Here is a 26,807-nt window from a genome sequence, read left to right on the forward strand (position 1 = left end):
CATGTTGGCAAAATGTGGAACATGCAGAATACTCCATTGTTGCTGGTGGGAGTGCAAACTTGTACAACCACTGTGGGAATCAATCTCGCGGTTTCTCAGGGGAAAAAAAAAACCACTTCTTGGTTCTGACAATTTGACATGCAATAGAATTTCCTAATTATTAAATTAGTTATAAAATGTGTTGGGTGCATGTCTAACTTCCATTATTTGTGAAATATTTGACTGAAGTTGATTATATAGATAGATGTATAGATAGATAGATAGATAGATAGATAGATAGATAGATAGATTAAACCAACAATAGAAAATTTGACCAATTCACGATTGAGATGTTTACACTTATGGAGCTGCACTTTATTTTTAAATGAGACAATAATAACAAGATTCAAAAGCTAAGAATTTAAGGATGCGACATAATATTTCAGGAAGATAAGGTTTAGCAACTGCTTTGGACATTCTTGCACTTCAGGACATTGAGATAAATGTCAACCTTCTGAAAGTCATCGTACAGGCAGCGGATCATGCCGTGAAAAGCCCGAATTCGGGTTTCTTCATCGTTGGACTGCAAGGATGCCTGTCCAGACCAGAGAGGGTAATTCTCATTGTGTTCCTCTCCATGCAGAATCTGGTCACCAAAAGTAAATTCAACCGTCAGTTATATTATTTTTCATACATATTCTTTTTTAAATGATGAATGAAGACTTAAAAGGTTAGAATTCTCAAAATTCCCTAAATATATAATTCTCATTGATGTTGGCCAGGGTAGCTAAAATACAAAGATTCGGTGCTTGCATATTTTGTCTGATTGTTTAATGTCTTACAGAAGTTGAGGAATGAACATAGATTTGAAAAAACTACAGTGAAAGAACAAATGCTCATTAAGTCCACTTAAAGAGTATTCCATATCCTCAACAATCCCTGACTTGTCTTTTTTCTTAAAAGGTCATAATATTGAAATATTATCCTTGTTTCCCTTTTATTTAAAATAGATTTTTTCACATACATCTTATTTACCTCAAATCAATTCTTCATATAATGTATATATCCTTAGCCTGATATGCAATGATTTTTATACTTGATGGTTTTACATGCAAATAGTAAAGGAATGATGGTGATAAAAATACCTGCTCACGTAGTTAGGCATTTATGTTTTGGACTGGAAAATATTGTCTATGTTCAAACGAGGAGTGCTTTTTTTTTTTTTTGAGAGCCCTGAGATGTGAGATTCTGAACAAAACCCTACTTAGAATGCTGTAACTGCCAGCATCTGCCAAGTACTGTGGATTTTAGATATGTGGATTCCAAAGTTTGGTGTTTTTTTTTTGTTGTTGTTTAACTTTTTTGGGGTGTTTTTTTCAAAGTGAAGTGCTTCAAAGCTCAATTATCCTTGCTTGGTTACCTCATTTACTAGAAAAAAACTGAAGAGAAACATATAGGGACTGCTCACCAGGTCAATGAGGCTGTTAACTCCTTCCTGGAGTCCAGAATTCATTTGTTTTATTCTTATGGCTTTGGAGATGAGAGCAGCAGAAATGTTCTTCAAAGTAGTTATTTTACTCACTAGATGGTCCATCGGGTGTTCCCAGGAGGCCAAAAGAGTGTGCACTGAATTCAGCAAGACTGCATACTAAATAACCACATTTGAACGATTATATTAGAACAATCAAAATAAAATAGAGTTAAATACAAGCTATTTTTCTTCAAAAGACAGAAATGAATTTCTACTTTGCTATTCCAGAATGTACTTAAAATGCTATTTTGTAGTCATTGGCATTGTGATGTAGAATTTTGGAGTCGATTAAATTCAGAAATAACAAGAGAATAATTCATGAAGTCTCTAGAAAAAGTGGTGACTACCATGATATAGAATCCCTTTCTTCCCTTTTATATTTTAACTTTCTTTCATTATTTCACTCAGAGTTTAATAAGAATTAGAGATAGAGAATGTTTTCGACACTAAGTAGGCCATGAAGCATGCATTCTAATTGTTCAGATGTATAAGGATGTATGGTAATGTTAATCTAAATAATACTGTGATGATGATTTATATAGTAAGCTAGAAGTTAGGGATAGTAATAATGAATTAGAGGGGCCATGATACGTAGACTTGTAATCACACAATGGGGTGGCTACACATTGCGGAACGTCACACAACATATATTGTACTCCTTTCTTTAGTTGTGTTTTAGGCGTGCAAGAGGTGACAGGCATCATCATTTACAATCACAAACAGAAATAAAACCAGAAGATATTTAACAGTCAAGAACTGGGTGGCAGTACAAAGATCTGTCAACACACGGTCTACTATTAACATGTGATAAATACAACCACATTGTCATTCTCTAAGCCTGCATCAATGTTTTTAGTCTTGAATGTCAATGGCAGTTTGAAATCATCTACGGAATAAATAATATGAATAGTCCCATTAGTAGGTAGTGGAAAAGTAGAAAATTTATAGATATATGAAAGTAAATGCTTGGAAGATTTCGCTTACTATTCATCAAATATACAGTGTGGTTTTCCTTTTGTTGCATATTTTATCTCTGTTTTTCTACAGGTTTGATTACATCTATTACAACACCTTCAATAACAGTATGGAAAATCCAGTGTACTGTTTAAAAAGTCTCTCTGAAAACTACGTTGTGTGAGGACTCACGGGAGTGTGCATGGCTTTTTCCTTGCTCTCTGGATTCGAGAGGGAGGAAGTGTGGCAGCTGATGAGGCTTGTGTCACTGTGATTAGGGACTTTAGCATAGTGTTTTTCCTGGAATTGAAAAAAAAATATTCAGTTGAGAATATATGTTGTGAAAGGAATAAATAAACAGATAACTAATGCATTTAAAGTAAGCACTAAAAAATGGAAACCAATATGTTGGATAAATGAGCTTTGAGAACTATGTAATTTTCCCCTTCCCTTTCTTTTATCAAATCCCTCCCAGGTCCACTCCCTTTAACCCCGCCTACCATCCCACTCTTACTCCACCTTAATTCTTAGCATCAATTTTTTTTTCTTCTTCTTTGCGACAGAGTTTCTTTGTATACTCTTGGCTGTTCTGAAACTAGCTCTGCAGACCAGGCTGGTCTTGAATTCATGGAGCTCTACGTGCTTCTGCTCCTTGAGTGCTCAGATTAAAGTCATGCCTCAGCACTGCCTGGCCTCTTGGCACCTTTTAATATAAATTATTGTTACGTCTACACACACACACACACATGTGCACGTGCACACACACACACATGCACACATGCACACAATCTGTTGAATCTGTTTAGTGTTACTTGTGTATATATTATTTCATGGATGGTCATTTGGTATTGTATAGCCAATTAGAGGGTTTATGCATGGGGAAAACCTTTAAAGACATTTTAAACTTCATTGGTAGTGTCAGTTTATATTTGTCTAATTTTCAAATTTTCCAAAGTCCTCTTTAATATTTAAAGTCTTACTAGAAGTTGTTATTTGTGAAGCAGATACTAAAAATAGCAATGCTTTAAAACCATCAATTCTTTTAAGTGTCATACTGTACATTTCTTACAAATATCTTGCGACCTCTATATGAAATTTCTTCCTAGTTCTTGAGGAATTCAAAATACTATTGTGTTGCTTATGACAAAATAAACCTTAAACTCAGCACAAAATATACTAGGATACATAAGCCATGAAGCAACTAAGATGGAAAATTATTTAGCAGTTGCATATTCATCAACATTTAATTATTTGTTATATGCACTCCTATATCTTTAATGTTTGTAGTATCTATTATTTAAAAATACTATTAGTTAATTATTTTATAGTTTGAAAAGATTTTAGGATGATTTTGATGGGAAACCCACCAGGAAATGTAATAGAAATAATAGCGTGTAAAATGAATGGTAGAAAAAAATGGGCTTAACGGGCATTGACCTGACTTCTCACAGCCCATGTATGTGCAAAAGTCATTGACTGTGGCTTCATTGACTGGAGTAGAATATGTAACATATATCTCAAAGTGCCTTCATTATGAAAGCCTGAGAAATTTCCTTGTACACTCCAGACTTTATTGTTATTAAAACAAATATTTCGGAATTCATTAAAAATAGTTCTTCACACTTGGGAGTCTGAAGAGCAATTATTAATTTTCTCACTTTTCACATCTTTGCCCCAGTGTCTTTAACTCTACTTAATTCTTTCAAGCCACTGCAAGGCAATTTTCCTTTTTTATAAGTCTGCAGTGTCCAATGGAAGGAGGGGGCTTTGAAATGGTAGGATCTAGGGGGAGTGGGGAGTGGAAAGGGAAAAGGAGAAAGAAAGGGTATATGTATGAGAAAAGATAACTAAAATTAAGGGCTTTAAATGAAATTGCCAAGTAACTAGGGAGACAGAGCCCTGTCTGGCCATGTCTTGTCACCAAATGAAGCATTCAGTAAGAGTATTGTGTTACATCTAATTGAGTTATTGACCAAAGGGTTTGTGAACGCCAAAGAACCCAGGCTATACTGTTGCCAAGACTGTGGTCTGCTCTCTACAACCTGATGGCAAGGCCCCATAGCTGAAGACAACAACCCACACAATTCACCGAACATGAAAATATTGAACTGCTGCTTCTATAGAGCCTTCATCCTTGTGTGCTAGCATTTTGGCACAGAAAGGTAATCTGGGCATTATCGAAGGAGAAACAGAAACACTAGCTCAGCCACAAACTCTTTGATCTACAATGGTGTCCTGACTGTAAGATATGGTGTCCACACTGCAAGAGCAACAGTGGTATAAAGCTTGAGGGAGTACACAACCAACTTTTGATTTGAATTGTGCCCACTCTAGGAGAGATCAAACCTGTACCTAACATTGTTTGTGTGACTAAACAACTGAGACTGGATAGCCCAGGGACCTAGAAATAAAAATCAAATGCTACTGTTCTAAAAACAAAAACAAACAGACAAACAAAACAAAACAAAAACCAAGAAAAATTGAAAAAATAAAATGACCCCTAATGATGTTCTGCTATACTCATAGATTGCTTAGCCATCATCAGAGAAGCTTTTTCCAGTAGAAGGACACATCCAGAGACCCACAGCCAGACATTATGCAGAGTGAGGGGACTGTGGAACATTCAGCCCTAAATGGGATGTATACATCAAATCTCTCTACTCAAAGGTCATAGAACCCTGAAGAAGAGCGCACAGAATCTAATAGCAAAAGGGGAAGAAGGACACTAGTAAAACAAGGCTCTCTAAATCCACATGATTTACACACATACGAAACTTACATAGCCTTAGGCACTACGCACAGGGCCTGCATGGGTCTGCACAAGATCCCTTGTGTATCTATTATGGCTTCCAGTTTCATGAATTTTATGAGACTCCTGAGTATATGAAAGAGTGGATCTGTTTCTTGTTCCTTATTTTTAGCTCTTTTCTTTCTATTTGTTTGTCTTATCCAATTCTGCTGCATTGATTTTTGTTTTGTCTTTTAAAACTATTCCTTAGAAGCCCTCTTTTTTTCTAATGAGAGACACAAAGGAAGTGAATCCGGAAAGGGTTCCAGGAGATATGGGTAGGATCAGAGAGAAATAGAGGGAGAGGAAATTATGATTTGTATATATTATGTAGAAAATATCTATTTTCATTAAAAAGGCAAAACAAACAAACAAACAATTGAACTATTTTGTTATGGTTTGCATGCCTTTATATTATAAGAGATTAAAATAAAAATTAAATCATGGAAAAGCAATAAAATAATTGTGTTTCAGCTAACATTTTACATTTCATGTAACTCCTTTATTTCTGGCTTATTTGAGATTTAGATCATGGTGCTTTCTGCTTTAGGCTATACTATATCTCAACCATTGTGATGGAGGCTTGCTTTGCTAAGAAGCCAGAAGTCAGTGGGGGTACTTACAAATCGAGCAAGCAGATTCGAAATTTGTTCACTGATGTCATGAGACAAATCACCCGCTGTCTCAATCATGTCTCCCAAGGACATAAAGCAGCGGCCATTCCTCATTGCACACATGGGTACTGATACCGCATTCTCCCAAAGGAGCAGGTTGGAGACCACTAGTAGGAGCAGTATCCCTGTTAAAGAGAAGAGGAGGTACTCAGAAGTACATTCTTGTGAGGTTATTAAAAGTCATCTTGTCAATGGTAGCCTTGTTGTGGCCACAGTGGCCTCTTATGAAGAAACTGCTCTTTTTAGCACCGTGGAAGTAATGGAATATCCAATGGGAAAGCTAATCATATTTTCTGAGATTCCTATTTTTAATCATGAATATACTTCTTATACTTTTTAATATCATACCCAAGAATACTCTGTATTCTTTAAACATTTGGTGCCTGAATCAAGGCAGGGTGATCAAGTCATTCTGTTCAGATTATTTAATGCCTTGTTGGGTTGCTGATGATTTTCATTAATAAAAGATAGGTCAAGAGTTTGCAGCACTTTTTAGAAACATTTTTTTTATGTTTAGCAGCATTTTGCCTACACTTAAATAGGTGTTCCATATCCACATCTGTTTTTCATACTCGCTAGATGAAGGCATCTGAGCTCTTAGAATTAGAGTTACATATAGTTGTGAGCAGCCATAGGGTGAAGAAAACCAAACACAAGTGTTGTTCAATAGCAACAATGGTTTTTAACACCTACCCAGGCCCCAGATTTGTCTAATATTAGTTTGGGGTACCAATGTGACAAGGACAGATCTGTGGATTAACTTTGTCTTTAAGCTAAATGAAAATAAACAGAAAATTGTTTGTTTACTAATGCTGACAATGTAGAATTGTGTCAATAAATTTGCCACAGTCTGAAACAGATAATTCTGCACCATGGTGTCACACTTATTCTTTTGCCAATATCTCCTTACTTTGGATAAAATGTGTTAACATTTTTGATAGTGGTCAAGATTGGTATCATCATCAATTTACTTTTGAATGATGGATGTATTAATATGAATCTGCTTGTATTTGTTACAAAGAAATTCTATTACTTTTCATGATATTCTGATAAAACTTCTAATAAACAAAATTTTAGATAAATGGAATTGAAAATGCAGAACTGAAAAATTAAGGAATTATTAGCATTTAATGGAAAAATCTAAATTCTAATACTCAAAATAAATAAAGGTATCAAAGTATTTGTAGTATGTACCATAACAAACCACCTTTTAAAGGAAAAGCAAAATATTACACACACACACACACACACACACACACACACACTTCCATTTATCTGTAGAATTTTAAGAACCTAACAGAATTTTGTGTTGCTACCACATGAAATCCAATTTATTCTTGTTGAAATTCATTTTGCTTGCAAATAAGAGCAAATATAAGCAGTTGTACTTCCTCTTTCTTCTGTCCTTTAAAAATGTGTATATATTTTGATATTCACTCTACCTTCCACAACTCAACAGTCATGTCTGCTTTCTCACCCCCACAACCTTGAGTCTTAAAAACTGAACCAAACCAAACCAAACAAGAAACATTTAATATCAACATGTGCTACCCAAATATTCATAGATGTGCAGTCTTCTACTAAAGCATGATCAAATGACCAGGGGCAACACATAAAAAGATCATCTTTTTCCTCCCATCATATTACAATTACCAATGGCTTAAGAGGCATAGAATTGTGTGTCCACTCTCCCTTTCTGTTCTGGCATTTGGTCTTGTACAAACTTGCATAGCTTTTATGCATGCTGAAAGTGTATTTTCCTTGAATGAAAATGTTCATGTTGTATAAATGCACATATGTTATCCTCTTTGAACTTGATACCAGAATAAAATATGATTACATCATCAGAATCAAGCATAGCAGAGACACAGGAACCAGTATATGTCATTATTTCCTTCTGCAGTAGTTATAAATTCTACCTATATGCTCTTATGGTTTCATTACAGTTAAACGTTTCAATGTCTGGAACTAAAAAAAAAATTGTGAAAGTGATAATTCCATGTTCTATAACTTCCTTTGGCATTCAAAGTTTTGTAAATATACAACTTAACTTCTTACCACTAGACACCAATAATATTCCTCTTTTATATCTCAGTTCAACTAAGAAAATGCAGAATTCCTCTAGAAATTGCTATATAGTCTCCTCAGAAGAATGTTCCCCTTTAAGAACCCCTGGTCTAAGAGCTCCTATATAGTTGCTCTCTAGAGAGATGTTTAGAAAGTACTTCTCAATGTTATCTTATTTACTTCTATGGGTCAGGTATTAGCAAATGTCCATTCACTTCATATATGGAGAAAATACAATCAAAGAAGTAAACTGCCCAAGCCAGCTCTGTACAGTTATGCAGCGATTCAGGTCAACTGGATGAAGTTTGGAGAAGAGCTACTTACCGGAACGTGGTTCAGTCAAAGACAGCTGCATCTCTGCGGAGTCCCACCACGGCTTGGCCGCTGATCCAGGAAAGCTGTTTCACCCACGTCCGGACTCGTGTTAACTTTCCACCTCCTATATAGCGCAGAACATCATCCCCAAGGCCACACACTGCTAGGGGGCAGGAAGAAGCAATGTCTGGAATCCAAGTTGAGGATACCATTACTCTCACCCATCATTAGCTGATAGCTTCATTACAGCAATGATTAACCTAAGTCTATAGGCATTGTTTACCTAAGTTTTAGGCCATGACTATGATCCAATTTATGTTGTAAATCACCAGAGTCATTTGTGGTACAAGAAGATTGGTGCAAATTTATTACGTCCAAGGTCGCTCTGATAGTTCTTCTGGTTCTTATAAGTAACAAATATAGGCTCTGCCTATGGAACTGTGCTTAAATCAAACCCAGATGTCTTTGTTTGTTCCTATAACAGTTTTATTACTCTTTGGGTGAACCTATATATCTGGCTTAGGTTGGAAATGACCTTCTGAATAGGTCCCTTAGTGACATTTAACAGCAGTAGTCACTGTAGTATCACAGGATACTGTAAAACACATCTATCACTATGAGATCTTCTACCCTTGCCTCACCAAGAGTTATATAGTTATGAAACCAAACAATATGGCATCTCATTACATAGTTTAAAAAAAATATTCAGTACTGTTTACGTTTGATTCACTGAAAATGTTCTTAAGTTACCTGGAAGTTCAATGGGGCTTCATGTTGTACAAGCCATCGAAACTAAGACAATGAACCATAGGATATTTCAGTAACATTGTGGTTGTAGCTAATACTTCTCTCAACCATGCTAGATAGCTGCTTTCAAATTGTTAACTGTCATCTTTGCTTGAAGATAGCTTTCCAAATCTCTATAATACTAGATGTTATCTTTATATAGTGGAATCTTGCAGATAATTATCAAAATCACTGAAGGCCCAGTTTTGTCTGGAGCAAACAAATTCACATTGAATTAATTCAGTATTTTCCCTGAAACATTAAACAGGAAAACAAGCAAGGCTCTTATTAGCATGTTATAATAAACAATGAAGACAGCCAATAGTCATTTAATTTCAGTCTCACAAAGAGCAAAGTTGTAGAATACAAGGTTCACCCACCTATTGCCTTAGTTAGCTAAAAACCCTACATCATTATTAACTTTTTAATTCAACATCAAATTAACAGAATTTAGAATAACTTATGAAGCTCTGATGCAAAACTGTTCTACTTTTTGGTTGCACAGTTTGGTATTGTTCCATCTCCCTGTGTAGATATACTGTTGTTTGAAATTTGAATATGCTGTATGTAGTTTGTTTTATACATATGTAATAAAATAAATGTATTTAAAAAAGAAAATTGCATAGTGTGTTTTTGGCTTCATTTTATCCTATATCCCCATGCTTAAAGTTGTGATGCTTAATATAGATTGGCAACATATGATAAATAACTTAGGGAATCTCTAGGTATTGCTCTCAGAGAGAATTTATATCTTCCTATTGTTGTGACAAAGAATCACCTTAAAGGTGGGTAGCAGCACCCCATGGACTATAACTCAACGGAATGACAAGGACAAGGGAATTTCAGCAACAGAATTGTATCCTGCAGCTTCGTGATCCTGGAAGCAGTATGACGAGCTGTGTCACCTGTCATGTCATATTCAAAAGAGTCCTCTTGCAGTATGAACTACAATAAACTCTATGTCATCAAACACATAGAGTGTTTTACAGGATTCATCATAGAAAAGAAAAATGGATTTTCCCCCAATTTTATCGCTCATTATCATGGTAGTCTTTATCTTGAGACACTTCCATAAGACTACTGAGCAAACTTTTGTGTAGTAGGTTTCCATTGGTTGTCCCAGTCTTTGGTAAATTGGGGAGATGGCCTATTCTCCTACAGAGGAGTTTGTAACATCATCTGCCTTCTCATGTGTAGCTGGCTCTAGGCTGACCCTGTGGCTACATCTTACTTATCAGCCATGCATGTTTGCTGAAAGGTCCCAGATCTCAGAGAACAATGTTCATACCTAAAGGCTCTCATTTCCCAAAATGATTATAAGTTCAACTTGGTTTAATCTCCTCAGATGATTTTCTTCCATATTGGCATACACTATGCATCCTAACAAGACCACTACCTCATTTCTACATCATTTACTATAAATTTTATACTTTATGATATTTTTGGTAGCCATAGGTACCCATTTGTAGCTTAATTTGAATCTCTGTCACTTTAATGTTCAAATTAACTATATACTACTGTTCACTATATACAATTCTACAAGTTTCTTGACTTTATGCTCTCTTGGGTGAGTATTCACCAAGACAATAGCAGCTAGTGTGTTAGTGGGGGCACAATATGTCTATAATTTTATAGTGGGACTGTTCAGTCAGCAGTGCTTTGTGCCCATGTGTGGCAGAAGCCCTAACCATGCTACAAATGCAATGTCTGTATTGATTCCTACCCATAGCATCTCTTTGACCACAGCAGCAGGTTCACTTTTAACACCTGCACCTCTTCCTCTCTTTCATGGAACTGTGCTCTTGGCATTTCAGTCTTCAGAAACACATACGTGAGACATCTATCCCTCTTTCAAATTGCCTGTTGAGGGCATCCCTTACTGTTCAAATGCTTCTTCTAGAACTACCTTTTCTTGACTTTTCCTTACTCGTACTGTCTCCATAATCCTTTACAAGCTCAGTTTTCACTCCAGTCACTGTTACTTTGTTCCTCTAAACTTCTCTGTTTTGTAGCCCAGGCAGGAAAAGAAACAGTCTAAAGAGACACAGTGGAGGCTCTCTGGCACCCCTGTTACTATTAACTTGTTTGTACTCACAAGGGTCATTTACCCACCACACTACAGTTGAGAGATGATGCCTACAAGTAACCATACAATTTTGTACTTATAAAGGAATCGAGCTTGCCACAAGAATTTCCCAGGAATGGGATTCAGCTAGAATCTTAGTTAAGAGACATAACATATACTAGAGATTCTTCCTTCCTCACACTATTAAAAGTTACAGTATATAGTTTCAAAATGAAGTTAAATATTTATCACACAATAAGTTTGAAAAAGGGGTCTGGTCATCTATTTAAACTTCATAATTTGTCTCCGCTCATAAATCATTGCAAGGCTATATATATCACTGGACTTCAATTGTTTGTTTTATTTTAACATGGAGATAGAGATTAAAATAAGTTGGAACAAATGACTATAGAAATCATCTACACAAACATCACAGGAAGCAAATTTTCTATCAAGCAAAATGTGAATGTTCTTGTCTTATGACCAAACTAAACTCAACAACACAGATGAGCACCAAGAACACTAGACATTTCAGTTTTAGGGGTTTGTTGAGGATTCAGTAACTCATGAACCTAAGTAGCCAGAATTTTATTGACAAGAAATAAAATAACAAGACTTTATGTCCCAAACTCAAAAGCCCCGTTCTCTTCAATTTTTAAAATATATATTTTACAGGTAACTAACGTTAGAGGGTGATTAAACTTGGAAAAGATATTTCAAGAGTTAGAGTACCATCCATTTCAAACACCGGGAACAGTCAAGTAAAATTATGTTTCTGGCTGTATTAAGTCCCAACGCCTTCTGAAAATCCAAGTCCATAAACTAACTTGTTTATATTCCCCATATTTTAAAGTGTTTTGTAAACAAACTGATAAAAGAAAGTAGATTGATTTATTGTAGGTTGGAAGAAACATTGAATGTGATAGAAAAATTTATCTAATTTAAGTACATCTCCAATTGCTATTTCAAAAATTTATCCAAAGTCATCATATGGGATACATCATACATGGGTGGGAATGTTAGATATGCTCAATGGTGCATTCCCAGAGATGTTCCTGGGTTGTCTCTATTCTCTAGTACGCTATATACTATGGAGTATAAAACCCTTTCCAGTCCCAGGTATGGAAAATGATGCGATTATATCATCAATGATTAGAAAGCTGAGAGTAGATGGCTTTTAAACATGCTTTTGTACTAGTCATGATCTCCCAATCCCTCTGTGCCTGACAAAACTACAGATTTTGTAAGAGTCCAGGTAACACACTGAGACATAATTGGTGGAGTTCTAGAGTTTCTCTATGCACTGCCTCCTTTCTAGCCAGAGAACTAGCCTAGAATAGTGTCTACAGCAGGAGACACTTTGCTGGATCTCAGTGGAAGATAATGCCACGCAAATTGAGTTTTTTAAGTGCTAACGCAGTCAAGGTGGATGTAAAATAACAAAAAGAAAAAGTGATCACTCCAAGGAAAATATGGCAAAGATTATTTTGATCTCAAAGCAGAGTTTTAGAACATATTGAGTGGCCATTTGTGAGGTTGTATGGAAACCTGTTACAGTAAAACCTTCCTAGAATATATACATATATGAAGGCTATATAAATGACGTTTCAAAATAACAGGGGAGACAGAACCCCAAATGAACACTCTTTCTCACAAAATAAAATTCCTAGTACCAGGAATGGGTTACACCTAACCAAGTTGTTGACAAAATGGTCTCATGGGAGGTCCCAAAAAGGCTTTTGGTGGCTCTCCACAAATTGATGGTTAGGCCCTGTTGCTGAATACAACAGAAGACAAAATTTACACAACTTATTGAATGCAGAGAAGTTGATCTGGTGCTACCTAGAACCTTTAGCCATATGGACTAATGTTCATGGTGCTGGGAGTTATACTATACCAGAGGAGAAAGGTAAACACCAAATCAGATACAAACTCTTTCATCTACAATATCAGCAAGATATTATGATACCATAAACCCTGTGGGAGCAACCAACCAAGGTAAAGCCAACTCCAGGAGATGGAACCCAAAACCCAGTGCTGCTTGGGTTGCCAGGAACTCAAGACTAAGTCCAGAAATTTAGGGAAAAAAACCAAGTACTAGTGTTCTGTTGAAGTGACATAGTAATAAAATGGCTCCTAATAACATTTTCCTCTACTCATAGATAAATGCCTTGCTCACCCATCATCAGAGATGTCTTTTGACACCGATGGGAGCAGATAGAGAGATTCCCAGCCAGAAGAGTGAGAGACCTTGGAACAATCAGCCCTAAAGGGATTTATCTATCAAATCCCTCCCCTCAGGGCTTAGAAACTCTGTGGAAGAGGAAGTGAAAAGGTGTAAAATCCAGAGATGATGGAGAACATCAATGAATCAAGGCCTTCTAGACACAACGGAGCTGGTGTACATATGAACTCACAGTGTCTGTGGCGACACGTGCAGGGCCTACACAGGTCTGCACCCCATGAGGTTCTAGAACTAAAAGGAGAAGTAGATACATGTCTGCATCCATAACTCAAAAGCTATCTCCAATTGATAGCCACTTTCCAATGAAAAATTAGTTTTCTCCAAAAGAGTTTCACCTGGGAAACAACCCACTCTTTAGTAAAGGATCTATTCCAAGCAGTAGATGACCAGCCAACATAAAACAATCTCAACAGCGTCTTTGGAGGTTGTTGGTCCTATAATGTTGTTGGGGTATTGTTTTTACTGTACAGGTCTATTTGTATATATATTATGACTTCCAGTTTTGTTTTTTAATGGATTATCATGCGTGTGAATGTATAGAACACATATCTATATGTGTACATGTGATTCTTCTTTTAGGTTTGTTCTTGTATGCTTGTTTTGTCCTATTCCAATTTTGTTATATTTTATTTTATTATTATTATTTTTAGATGCATCTTTGTTTTCTAAGGAGATATAGAAAGGGTGTGGAGCTGGAAGAAGGGAAGGTTGGGGGAAATTGGAAGGAGTATGAGATTAGAAATCAGAATCAGAATATATAATATGAAAAAATGTAATTTAAAAAATTAAATATCAATAAAACACCAGAGTGTCTCGGAGGCTATTAAGCCTGTGCAAAGGGCTACTGATTAAAGAAAGTTATGCAAATGGTGTTTCAGTTTATACCACTGCTTTGGTGAAAAACAGACCATGGAAAATCAATGCGTGCTAATCTCTAAATTTATGTTGAATGCTAAGTATCAATGAATGGATTTAGATACCAAGCCATGAAGGTGAAAATGATTTAGTATTCTGTATGTTGGGTAATGTCCTGTGTCAGATTTTAAATGAGGCACATTATCTTCCACACAGGAAAATAAGCCAGGTATAGGGTTGTCATTGGGACTTATTTAACCAACTCTGGCCCTGTCCAACGCAGAAGTCTGACAATTGAAGAGGCAATAGTCATGGGGCAATGCAAGTGGAATGAAGACCAAGGAGTATTGTGATGGAGCATCTTCTGTGGCAGGTGAGAATGGTCCTGTCCTCCATTGAATCTGACATGAATTCCTCCTTAATGATTCATTCCACTGTCCATCTGCACTCTTCCCATGGAAGGAAGCCAAATGGACTGCAAGAATGACATTTATTACGGAAAACTAATGTGGTGATGCATCCTGTAATTTCAGGTCTTTGGAGGAAATAACTGATATAGCAATGGGGCCTCTTTTCTCTTAACTGTAGCTTTGCTTTTGCTGATGTTTTGGGTTACTTTTACCTCCTTACATTTTGAATATGAATATCAATATACTTGTTTGGAGGACTTTTTGCATGTTTGATGATCTGACATCCTCTGAAAATTTACAGACATAGAGTACCAAAATCACATACAAACACAACAACAACAAAAAAGTAGCAGATAAGAACTTAAAGGAAGATACCAGGCATGAGCAGAAAAAGCATACCAAAACCATGAAATGACTTAAGAAATATGTTCAAGAGAGGTTACCTTGGTTTTAAATTAATTCTTTTCATCATGGAAACTGAAAAATAAGAATGATTATAGGGTAAGTTTTCTGCGTTGGGCAAATGATAAAGGGTTTCATCCTTGGGCAAGGTTAATTCTTATTCTCCCAGCCATCAGTGGTTGCCTATGTATAATTTTCTGTCTAATGATGTGATGTTGTGAAATCCCCTACTCTTACATACTAACATGGTTATTGACATTGCTATTGTTCTGGGCTTGTTTATGTATCCATTTCTAAGAGAGACTGAATCACAGCAGACTTCCAGTTATTCTGGCTTTTAGAATATTTTCACTCCAATGCTGTAATGTTCCCTGCATGATAGATGCAGGATACACACAATCTATAAAAACAGACTCAGAAGGTTGTGAGTGTGTATGTGTGTGTGTGTGTGTGTGTGTGTGTGTGTGTGTGTGTGTGTATGTGTGTGTGCATGTATTAGTGCAGACCCAGACAAAAATAATTTTAAAAATGAGGCTTTCCTCTTCTAGGTGAAGGCACATGTGAAGGTCTTGAAGGAGTAAAGTTGAAGAAAAGAAAGAAGGGAGAGTGACATAATTCAATTTTAATTTAAAATATTAAAAAGAGTGATTATAGGACAGAAAAAATAATACCTGCTATCAAGATGAAAGAATTTTTTACAATCTACCCCAATTCCACTAAGTCTGAAATGTTTAATGGACTAATTAAAAAAGAATACCAAGACAATATGCGTACCATTTCTTTTCATTATCATGTTTATTTATTGCATGAAAATCTAATTTATGGATATAATATGTTTTGATCAGATCCATTCCATATTGTCTGCTCTCTAATTACTTCCATATAACTTTATCACTTTCTCTCCCAACACCATGTACTCTCCTCTAACCTACTAAGTTCTCACAGCAATCATTTATTTACAAAGTTTATCAGCTAGAGATGGGTCTTGGTGAGCCCTTCACTTCTCCAACAGGAAGTCTTGTCTCACTTGATTGTGTGTTTAGTAAACAAAATGTGTGTTAAATCACAGGTGTTTGAATTCCTGCTTGCAAAGGCTTTGCACTGTAGAGAAAATATTTTCTCAAGAATTCCATACTACCATTTGAAAAGTTTCTCTTCTCTGATGAGTGTTGAATGTTTCACTTCTCCTTAAGTATAAATATAAGTATTTAGGGAACAGTTTAATTACTCTATTATTCATGAGAATTTACTTAGTAGCTACTAATGACCTATACAGTCACAATTTCTTGGCCTGATTGACAATGCCAAGAATGAGTTCTGTGTTTTGAAGATGGTCTTTATCAAAATCCAATCAAAATGCACCTGGCTACTACCATAACACTGGCTCCACTATTGCAGTGACTAGTGTTTATTACTAAGGAAGTGTTCACTTTAACTAGCACGGTTCATAGCAGAAAAATTGTTAATTAACTTTCTACCTAGAAGAGTGAATAGTACCTTCCAGCACTATGACAACTGTTCAGTAGGAATGAAACTTCTGGGTTAGTATAGGCTTGATTTCTCCATGACTCAAATACATGTTATCTTTAGCACTGTCATTTTCCAGAGGATAACCAAGAGTGATAGCAATAGCTTGCACTGTTTTAAGGGTCTATGTTAACCCATTTGTCAGTACCTCAAATAGGAGTAAACCACATCTGACCAGGTTTTTTGTTTGATAGCAAGTGTAGGATGTAGGAGAGGCATTGTTTAACTGCATAGGGCAACTGTATTTTTACTCTTAAGACCATGTATTTTCAATGAAGATTCTACAATTGTGGCTTTGCATACAGCTTTTTCAAAAAACATTGCATTTTTCATCTCCATTCTCACTTTCTGCTCTTCTACCCCATCACTCCAAAGAATGCTTGTTGTTATACCGCTCCCCTTTGTCCTGACTCCCTCAGATAGAGTTTAAACCCAATATCTAAACCTTTAAAGCCAGGATCCATATATGAAGGAGAAAATGAAACATTTGCCTATCTGAGTCTAGAATACCTCTCTTATAATGATTTATTTTTTCAGTTCCATTTATCCATCCAAGAATTTTATTTTTTATTTACAATGGAATGATATCCTATTGTGTATATATGTCATCTCTCCACTGTCCATTTGTTAGTTGATGGACAGTCGGTCTTTTTCCATCTCATGGCTATGGTGAATAGAGCTGCAGTGAAAGTGAATGAGTAGATAACTCTCTGGTAAGATGCACAGTTCACTGGGTATAAGCCTATGACTATGACAGCTGGGTTATACAGTCTATTTGTTTCTAGCTCCTTGAGGAAACCCCACACTGATTTTCATAGCCACTGCACCAATCTGCTCACCTAAACTCAAGCCATCTTAGCAGCGAATGACGAACTTACTGTGAAGAGGACCATTTCATGGGCTGCTTCTCTAACTGAAGGAAAATGATAAAGTAAAATTGGCAACAACATCCACAGTACTCTCCCTCCTACTAGTGGAAGCAGTGCCACCAGCCACCTCACCTACTGTTTCCCATTGAAGTATAAGCTTCAATAAGCTATTCCTCACAAGAGTCACTTTTGGGGTATACTTGATTACAGCAGTGAAAACCAGAGTTTGTATAAATGTCATTACCTATAAGTCTTTATCATCAGGACCACTAAGCTGTCTTGGTATAGAGAGCACCTATTGCCTTCACTGGGCAGGAGAAGAGAGCCCATTTTCACCTGCAGAACTTGGGTTATACCACCTACTTCCTTGTGTCTGACTAACTCCGCACTGACCCTATAGTCATATCCTGTTTACCATTTCTATGTGTCGGCTTAAAGGGCCCAAGGCTTGATGAACAATGTTCTCATGCAAAGGTTCTCATTTCCTATTTACCATATAAGTTCAATTTCACACCTTTAGTGATCTTCTACAATTCTAGTACACACCATGTGTCCCTGGAAGACATCTACCATAACTCAAATATCTTTCATTATAAAATTTTGACTATATAACGTTTGGACATAATCAGTCCTAGCTTAAGCTAAATCTACTTACCTTTAACATATCTACCTTAATTTATATACCCAACCTATTTGCTGTCTCTGAAGAATTTCAAGACTGCCAAGATTGCTTTGGAGCAAGATAAATATTCAACATATTAGTAGGGATTCAGTACTTGCATAATTTATAGCGAGAGTCTGGGTACCAGTGCTCTGGGCCCATTTATGGAAACAAATGCTGACTATTCCACTAAAGAACTGTTAGAAGCATCTCATATCCCCAGTGATATCTCTTTTACCATGTTACCATACCCATACTTCCTCCCATGATGAATTATTCTCTTGACATTAAAGTCTCTCTACAACACATGAATGCCACATCTTGCCCTTCTCTCAAAATTTCTCTAGAAATTTTGCTTTTGCTTTCATATACTATATTCTGATAATGTTTTTCACTCCCCTTCTCTAACATGTTCGTGTTTCATCCCTTTCTCCCTTCCCTTCCTCTGCGGTCACTGTTTCTGTTTCTTTCTCTCAGCAAACAAACAAAAATCAAGGGGAAAAAACCCAGAAAGAATGTCAAAACCACTCACCCACCGAACCAACAAACAAGACAAAAAAAAAAAAATGACCAAACCAAACAACATGAAAAAAAAAAACCACCATGTACAATTAAGAGAAAAAACATTTTGTGTTGGCCAGTTAACTCCTGTGCAAGAAATCTGCCCTGGATTGTGGATGACATACTCATTTCATTGGAGAAGACTAATTTTTGTTTTGCCAGCAAGTATCAATTATAAATAACTTTTGGGTTGGGGTGAGATGCCAAGTCCACTTCCCCATCTCAGTGTTCAGACTTTTGGCTTGAACAGATCCTATGTGTGCTGCCATACAAGCTCTGAGAATCCAGATGTCCATAAGTCCTGTTGTGTCTGTTTCCTTGGAGACCTCTGTCACCTGTCTCTTACAGCATTTCCTCTTTCTCTTTTGCATAGATCCCTGAGCCTTGAGGGAGGAGTTTGATGAGGACGTCTCATAGCACCAAGCTATTCAAAGTCTGCTACTCTAAGTACACTGTCCACTTGTGGATCTCTGTGTTAAGTCCCATCTACTGTAAAAGGAATCTTCTCTGATGCGGGTTGATCAAGGCACTGATATATAAATATAGTACAATGTTATCAAGAGTCATTTTATTGTCATATGTCTTTATCAGAATAGCAGTAGTATATTTTCCCTTAGGGTAATGACTTACATAGTCTCAGGTTCTTGGTTACCCTAGTAATGACAGGTATGGGTTTCATATTATGGCATAAGTTTTAAATCCAATTTTTGAAAAGTGTTTGGTGACTTCTATAATATTTGTGACACTGCTGTACTAGTATATCTTTTTTTTATTTTTTATTTTTTTACTTTATTAATTTATTCTTGTTACATCTCAATGGTTATCCCATCCCTTGTATCCTCCCATTCTTCCCTCCCTCCCATTTTCCCCTTATTCCCCTCCCCTATGACTGTTCCTGAGGGGGATTACCTCCCCCTGTATATGCTCATAGGGTATCAAGTCTCTTCTTGGTAACCTGCTGTCCTTCCTCTGAGTGCCACCAGGTCTCCCCCTCCAGGGGACATGGTCAAAGGTGAGGCACCAGAGTATGTGAGAAAGTAATATCCCACTCTCCACTCTACTGTGGAGAGTGTTCTGTCCATTGTCTAGATCTGGGTAGGGGTTTAAGGTTTACCGCCTGTATTGTCCTTGGCTGGTGCCTTAGTTTGAGCGGGACCCCTGGGCCCAAATCTGCCTATCATAATGTTCTACTTGTAGGCTTCTAGGACCCTCTGGATCCTTCTACTTTGCCATTCTCCCATGCTTCTCTCATCTAGAGTCCCACTAGAATGTCCTCCCCTCTGTCTCAGTTTCCTGGTAAGTGAAGGCTTTTGTGGGACATGCCCCTTGGGCTAATATGCAGATATGAGTGAGTATATACCATTTGAGTCTTTTTGCTTCTGGGTTAACTCACTCATTATGATCATTTCTAGCTCAATCCAGTATATCTTTTTATCAGCAACAACACAAGTTTTTTAAATTCAAGTGCATGCCGTGTTATTTCTAGCTGCCAGAAAGACAAAAGTGGAAAAAGAAAAAGACTCAAGGGTATTCCTCCTTGCCTCTGCAAGCACATATTCAAACCCCATGTACCTCATCTCAGGCCCAGCTCTCAGATCACTTTCTTGCTGTTTGATCCACCGACAATTTTGGTCTAGTCTTTCATATCTTTTTTACAGGTAAAGCACCCAAATTACCAACACACCTAGGTCCTTCAAAGTTCTGACTTACATGGCCAGAATATTCCACTCCAAAATTTGGACAAGTTTTGTTCCCTTAGTTGGTTTGGGCTTAATCTCAACTCTTATCTTTTTGAGAAGCCATCTTTGACCATCCCTTAATTAGTCACATTTGAAACAATCCCTTTTTCTTACTCCACTCACAGCACATGTCATGTCCTGAGCATTATTTTATTTCTTTGTGATAATCTAAGTTTTTTGAACAATATGATAGATGTTCATTTACATTCAGAATTTTAGACTCATTAAGATAGGAAAGATGATTTCTTCAAGGTTGCCAAATACAAATAGTCAAAACACTATGAATGTAACATTAATATAATTCCTGATTGTTTTGCTGTTCTTCTGGCTGTATGTAGCTTATTTTATATATGTGTAATAATATAAATATAACTATAAATACATATTATATATTATATAAATATATTATGATATAAATATAAATAATATAAAATATTTTAAAATAATTAAATAAAAATTAAATAGGCTAAGAACCCTGGAACAACCAGTCGAGACAAAAAACAAAACAAAACAAAACACAAAACCACCTATGCCTCATGTCTTCATACTTAAGTTAAGAACATTATTGTATGGCATCAACACTGTGTGGACATATTTCAAATATCAGGGAGTTGTTTCCATATGTTAACATCTGCTCTTAAACAACTAAAATACAATAAAGAAAACACAGTAGTACATCTTAAAGGCAGGCCTCTGTTTTATGTTACAGAATTTATATTTGGGTGATATTGATGATTGCCATTCTCATCTGTTTGTATGAAGAATGCCTTTTAGTACCATAAATACTTGTCAGTAGGGTTGATAGTTATAGGTGGACACAAGCTCAACTTTTCCATATTAGATATACAAATGTTTTTCCTCAATAATAAGAACTCCCCTTCAGTTTATGGATAGCAACCAATAGTCTTGACAATAGCCTGTGATATTTTGAGGTAAAAATTATCCCTTTGGTCAATTATGAAACAAAATGTAACCATCACTGGCATTGGATACTTTACTTGGTGGCATAAGATGTCTAACTGGGGCACTGCCTCCTTATTATATATATGATGACTTCTTTTAAATTTCTTTCACATATGGATATATTTTAGAAAGCTTCTATTGAAGTAGGTTTCTGTATGATTTTTAAAAAAAGTTTCAAAAGCCTACTTTAAAGCCATACCAAATGTCTCCAAATATTTTTTCTATGAACAATGTCGATAATCCTACTTTAATTATACCATTTCAATTACGTCAGCCCTATACAAGCCCAATTGACATTCCTGTCACTGTTCATCAAACCCTCCTATACTATCTTGTTCTATGTCATATTCCAAGCAAGATACATGATATTCTAAGTAGAAACACAAGAGCACTTCTTTCTTCTTTTATGCTATTACTATGTTTGTATTAACAGAGTTAGTTTGTTACCTGCATACTACATTTAAGATATTGTGTTTACCTTTGAAATATAGTAGTTTTCCTATCTCAGTTCAATAAGAAATGAATTTAGAAAACAATTCTTCCATGAATAGTTACAATTCTGGTTAGGCCGGAAACATAGCAGAAATTAATTGTTTCTCATATCAGTAAAAAATCACAGTAAACATCTTTAATATTTATTCAAATATTTATCTCACAATAAAATTATACAGAACATGATCCAGCATTCAAGTCTCAGACTGATTTGATGGTTTATTTACTCTTACCACATATTAAAAGACTTCTACAAAGGAATCCAAATGTTGTTCATGAAATGTGGAGATGAAAGTTAAAACAGAATCTGAACAAATGAATGCAAAATAGAGCAGCAAACGAATTGGGTCCTATGGCAGGCAAAAATCTGAATGCACATCACACATAATCAGGCAACATTCAATAAATATACCAACTTCAAAAATGGGCACCAAGAGCACAAACCAATCCTTGTCTCGGTTACAAAAGTTCATCGGGGGGTCTAAAAGTTATGTATATGAATAACTAAACTATTATCAAGAAGAAAGAAAAATAAATAATTAAAGTTCTGTTTCCAAACTCAAAAGTGAATTTTCTCTTCTGTTTATTCTATATATAATTAGAGATAATCAATAGCAAAGGATAATTAAACTGGCAGGGCATTCCCCGATAAACAAATCCCTCCACTTCGATCACTTCAAATAATTAACCAAAGCTGTCTCCCTGGATACATAGATCTCAAATTGTTCCTGGGCATGTAGGTCCATCCATAAACACATTGCTTCAGTTTTTTAATTTTTACTTAAGTTTGGGGATATAAATTGCTAAAGAATCTGAATCTATTCCTCTTATCCTGTTAAAACACGATGGCATATAGAGAAATTTATCTAATTGATTTCATTCTCCAGTATATGTTACCATCTTATAATTAATCAAAAGTTATTGATAGTGGATAGACTACTTATAGAGGTGAATGTTAGAGAGCATGTAGCTTGCATTCCTGGGGCAAAATTACCAGTCACACAGGTTGCTTCCATTCTCTTTTACAAGTACAAATTTTGTGAGATATACTTTGCTCACCACTGGAAGACTTATCAGATGTTGCTATGGCTGGGTATACAGGCCTACCACAAAAGACCAGAAAGTTAACTTCCCACAGCATAGCAAAGATAAAACACTAAGTATATAGAACAAGGAAAAAGCACTGAAGGCTGCAAGAGGAAAAACAAAACAGAGGTCACATATGTTAACATGATCCATTGGAATAACATCTAAATTCTCAATGGAATCTCTGAAAGCCAGCAGAGTCTAAAGCAATACACTCAGAGTACTAAAAGACTACAAATGCCAACCTACATGACAGTGTACATAAAAAAAATATTTGCAATACTTGAAAGAGAAAGAAAAAGTTTTAGCGATACAGAAATAAAAAAAAAATCTTGCCCACCAAACCACTCCTGTACAGAACAATGGAAGCAAAACTTTGGATTAAAGAGAGGACTAAACGTTGTCATTAAATGACTATATTTTAGTAGTAATTTAAAAATTAAACAAGTGAAACTATAAATAATGAAAAACAAAACTGAAGGGCCAATGAAAATTACTATAATCAACACATACCTTCAATATTAACTTTACATATTAGTAGCCTCAACTTTCAAATCAAAAGACACATGTAGATCAATTGATTAAGAAACAAAATCCATCTTGTTGTCTACAACAAATGTATCTTAGCTTTGGAGATAGGAACAACCTTAAAGTGAAAGGATAAGAAAAAAGTAATTCAAACAAATGTGATCAGAAAGCAAGCAAGTGCTCTTATCCTAAAATCAGAAAAAAATTGAATAAAACCAAAACTAATCAGAATATATAAGTAGAACAATTAAGAAATAAGATATTAAAATCCTAAACATATATACACCAAAATACGGCCCATCCAGTTTCATAAAAACAAGTGTACTACTAAAATTAAAGACACATATTAACATTAACCCTTAAGAGTAAGTGATTTTATGCCTCTGTTTCTCCTATAAACTTGTAAAGAGTTCTCTGAGGAAAGGGAGAGGTCTAGGTGTCAACAGTGAACCTGTTGCTCTAGTGAAGGAGATGCCTTGGGCAGCAAGCAAATCAGTCTTTTTATTTGCAGAATAGCCAGTGTTGCTACCAAATGTAGGCACTGATTACTAGACTCCCTTGCAAAATTATAGTTGTATCAAGTCCCTAATAACACACTGAATGTTGTTATTTTGGGTTAATTTTTACTTAATTGAAAATAAATTCATGAACACTCCTCTGCAGTTTGAGCTTTGTCACGGAAAAGACCTGGATCTGACAAAAGTGGGATACCCAGACTCCAGCATTCACAGTCATCCTGACCTGGCTTTCTCATCCCTCCGTTGCTCCCACCTCCAAGGCTGGCTTCCCAAGCAGGAGCGGAGATGGTCCTCGGAGCTCGTTGAGAAACTCAGATCAGGCGTTTAGGAGAGAGTTCAATTTGACGTAGGCCTACTCTCCTTCGAACTTGGTGGGGGACAGGAGGTCTTTGCATTTAGATGGAGGATATTGTTCCCCTGCAGAAGCCTTTTCCAGCAGATATGAACATGGTTTTATAAAAGACTTCTCTGGGCGGGGATCCATGTCACCTAGTGATGAAAGGGCCTGTGAAGGAATCCCATCTGCTCCTCAGAACCCATCACAAAGGAAAAAAGTATCCTCGCTAGAGTACTGCAAATGGAAACAAGACGCCAAGGAAAATTCTGGCGGGGAAAGTGACTCTTCACAGAGCCAAAGCAAGTCTGCAGGAACTGGACAAGGCAGCAGTAACTCTGTTTCTGACACTGGTGCCCATGGTGTGCAGGGATCCTCAACCCGAGCCCCCTCATCCCCTCACAAAAAATTCACCCCATCTCATTCCTCCGCGTCGCATGTGGAGGCCATCAGATTCCCAGGTCTTCTCACTGCAGACCTCAAGAAAACATCAGCAGTGGGTGGATGGTTCCTGCATCAGTTGAACGACTCCGAGAAGGAGGAAGCATCCCTAAAGTTCTTCGAAGCAGTGTGAGAGTCGTCTCCCACATGGGAGAGTGACATCACAGAGAAAGTCAGACCCTGCCGATCGAGAAGGCCCAGAGCTGTTGAGCTCAGCACTATCTAAAGGAGCAACTGTTTACAGCCCCTCCAGATACAGTTAATCAGCTCCTGCAGTGTGACAGTCCACTGACAGAATCACAAAGCCTCCTTCAACAGAGTTCGTCCCCGTTTAGAGAACATCCCACCCAGTTTCCAGGATACAGTTATCGAACTATTGCACTGAGACCTGGAAATCCTCCTTCTCACGGCTCTTCAGAATTTTCCCTCTCTGCCACGTCCTACCCCAGCCTTGCCCACCCTGTGTCCACAGAGTCGTTGGCCCCATTTACGGGGACTCCAGGGTATTACAGCAGCCAGCCGCATTCTGGAAACAGCACTGGCAGCAATCTTCCAAGGAGGAGCTGTTCTTCGAGTGCAGCTAGCCCTCTTGCACAGGGCCCCTCGAACTCACCAACTTCAGACTTGGTTTCTCAGTCCAGCACAAGAACTCTGAATTCCATGTCGCCATTTCCATCAGATTTACGGATTATCAGTCAGCCCTGTGCTGGGCAGTCAGCTGCCTACCAGGCCTCCAGGGTGTCTGCAGTTTCCAATTCACAGCACTACCCACATCGTGGGAGTGCGGTTGTACAAGAGTGCCGACTCCAGCCGCTGCAAGGTCAGCAGTCAGGACTCAGGACCTTCCTAGGGCTTCTGGATATGGCCAAACTGAACTTAATGAGCCCATAGCTGCTTCCTTCCAGCTGCCTCTGGAACCAAGGCCGAGCATATTGCTGGGGAAGAAGGGTACAAGGTGCCAGAGGAGCGGGTCTGGTTGGGAAGAAATGAGACTTGTGGTCATGACTGGCCTCTGGCCTTGGAGAAAGATGTAAATCTTGTCTGAAGCAGAGACTATAAAGAAGTTTCTCCCTGCTGTTAAGGGCACATTGTTAACAAGCAAATGGTGTTTTGATTAGTAACAGTTCTAAGTGCAATGACTTGTGCTGAAGCCTGTCTCCCATCCTTGCCTGTAGCCTGTAGTCACTTCTGCAGTAAGGACATCTTTTTCAATTAAAAAAAAAAACTTTTTTTCTTAAAAATAAAAAGAAAATAAATTCATGATAATTGTGGAATTCTATAGGAAGAGTTTGCAGCAGTGTATATATAGAGGTAGATGCAAACAGTAAAGTGAAACACTCTTAGCTTACACTAAGAGTTGGTGTTTATGTCTACCAAATATATCACATGGTATAAAATTTATAATAAAAGATGTTTAACTTGGGGGTCGGTATCCTGTTGGTGTGTATAGATGGTGTGTAACTAGTGTTGAAGAGAAATTTGAGATCACACCAAGTTGAACTTAGATGACCAAATGAAACAAGCATCTTTGGCTTTGACCATTGTTCTTCAGATCTGGGAATTTCCAGCGGATATGAGTGGTTGATAAACAGGATACAGCCACAGGGCCAGCCTGGAGCTGGTCAGACGTAAGAAGGCAGGTGATGTCGTGAAGTTCTGAGTAAGAGCATGGGTGCTACCCCTTATGTATCCTGGTCTAAGACAACCATTGATAGCCCACTACACTGAGGTGGCTCAGTGTCCCTACAGAAGTGCCTTAAGACTGTGAAAACTAAGGTCTGATGGTTGATGGTATTTGTGCAAATTCCACTTGTCGTTGCTATGATGAATCTGACAAAATAACGTTGATGCCATAGAGTTTTTTGTACTTCATATTGCAAGGGAACACTTTTGAATATGACAGGATAGGCGAGACAGCTGGTCGTACTGCTTCCAGGAACAGGAAGCTACAGAATATCATCACCTTGCTGGAATTTCCCCATCCATGTCTTTCCATCTAATGCACAGTTCATGGAAT

At 37.0% G+C, this 26,807-nt stretch overlaps 1 protein-coding gene across 3 annotated transcripts in view; it reads right to left on the reverse strand.

Annotated features, from left to right (window-relative positions):
• Positions 1-351: 351 nt before the first annotated feature.
• Positions 352-26,807, reverse strand: part of LOC311605303 (prolactin-2C5-like) — a 31,331-nt gene continuing 4,875 nt past the window's right edge. Inside the window, exons 2-6 of one of the 3 annotated variants that reach the window (XM_084795714.1) lie at positions 8,318-8,468; positions 5,876-6,051; positions 2,657-2,764; positions 1,448-1,627; positions 352-625 (exon numbers count right to left, since the gene is read on the reverse strand). In XM_084795714.1, the coding sequence (XP_084651840.1) occupies positions 437-625; positions 1,448-1,627; positions 2,657-2,764; positions 5,876-6,051; positions 8,318-8,348 (684 nt within the window). In that variant the 5' untranslated portion in view covers positions 8,349-8,468 and the 3' untranslated portion in view covers positions 352-436. Of the gene's footprint in view, positions 626-1,447; positions 1,628-2,656; positions 2,765-5,875; positions 6,052-8,317; positions 8,496-26,807 lie in introns of all 3 variants that reach the window. The other 2 variants (XM_084795715.1, XM_084795713.1) reach the window with 2 other exon arrangements.

This window comes from Acomys minous, assembly GCF_964271855.1.
Source record: "Acomys minous genome assembly, chromosome: 9".
NCBI classification, from domain to species: domain Eukaryota; kingdom Metazoa; phylum Chordata; class Mammalia; order Rodentia; family Muridae; genus Acomys; species Acomys minous.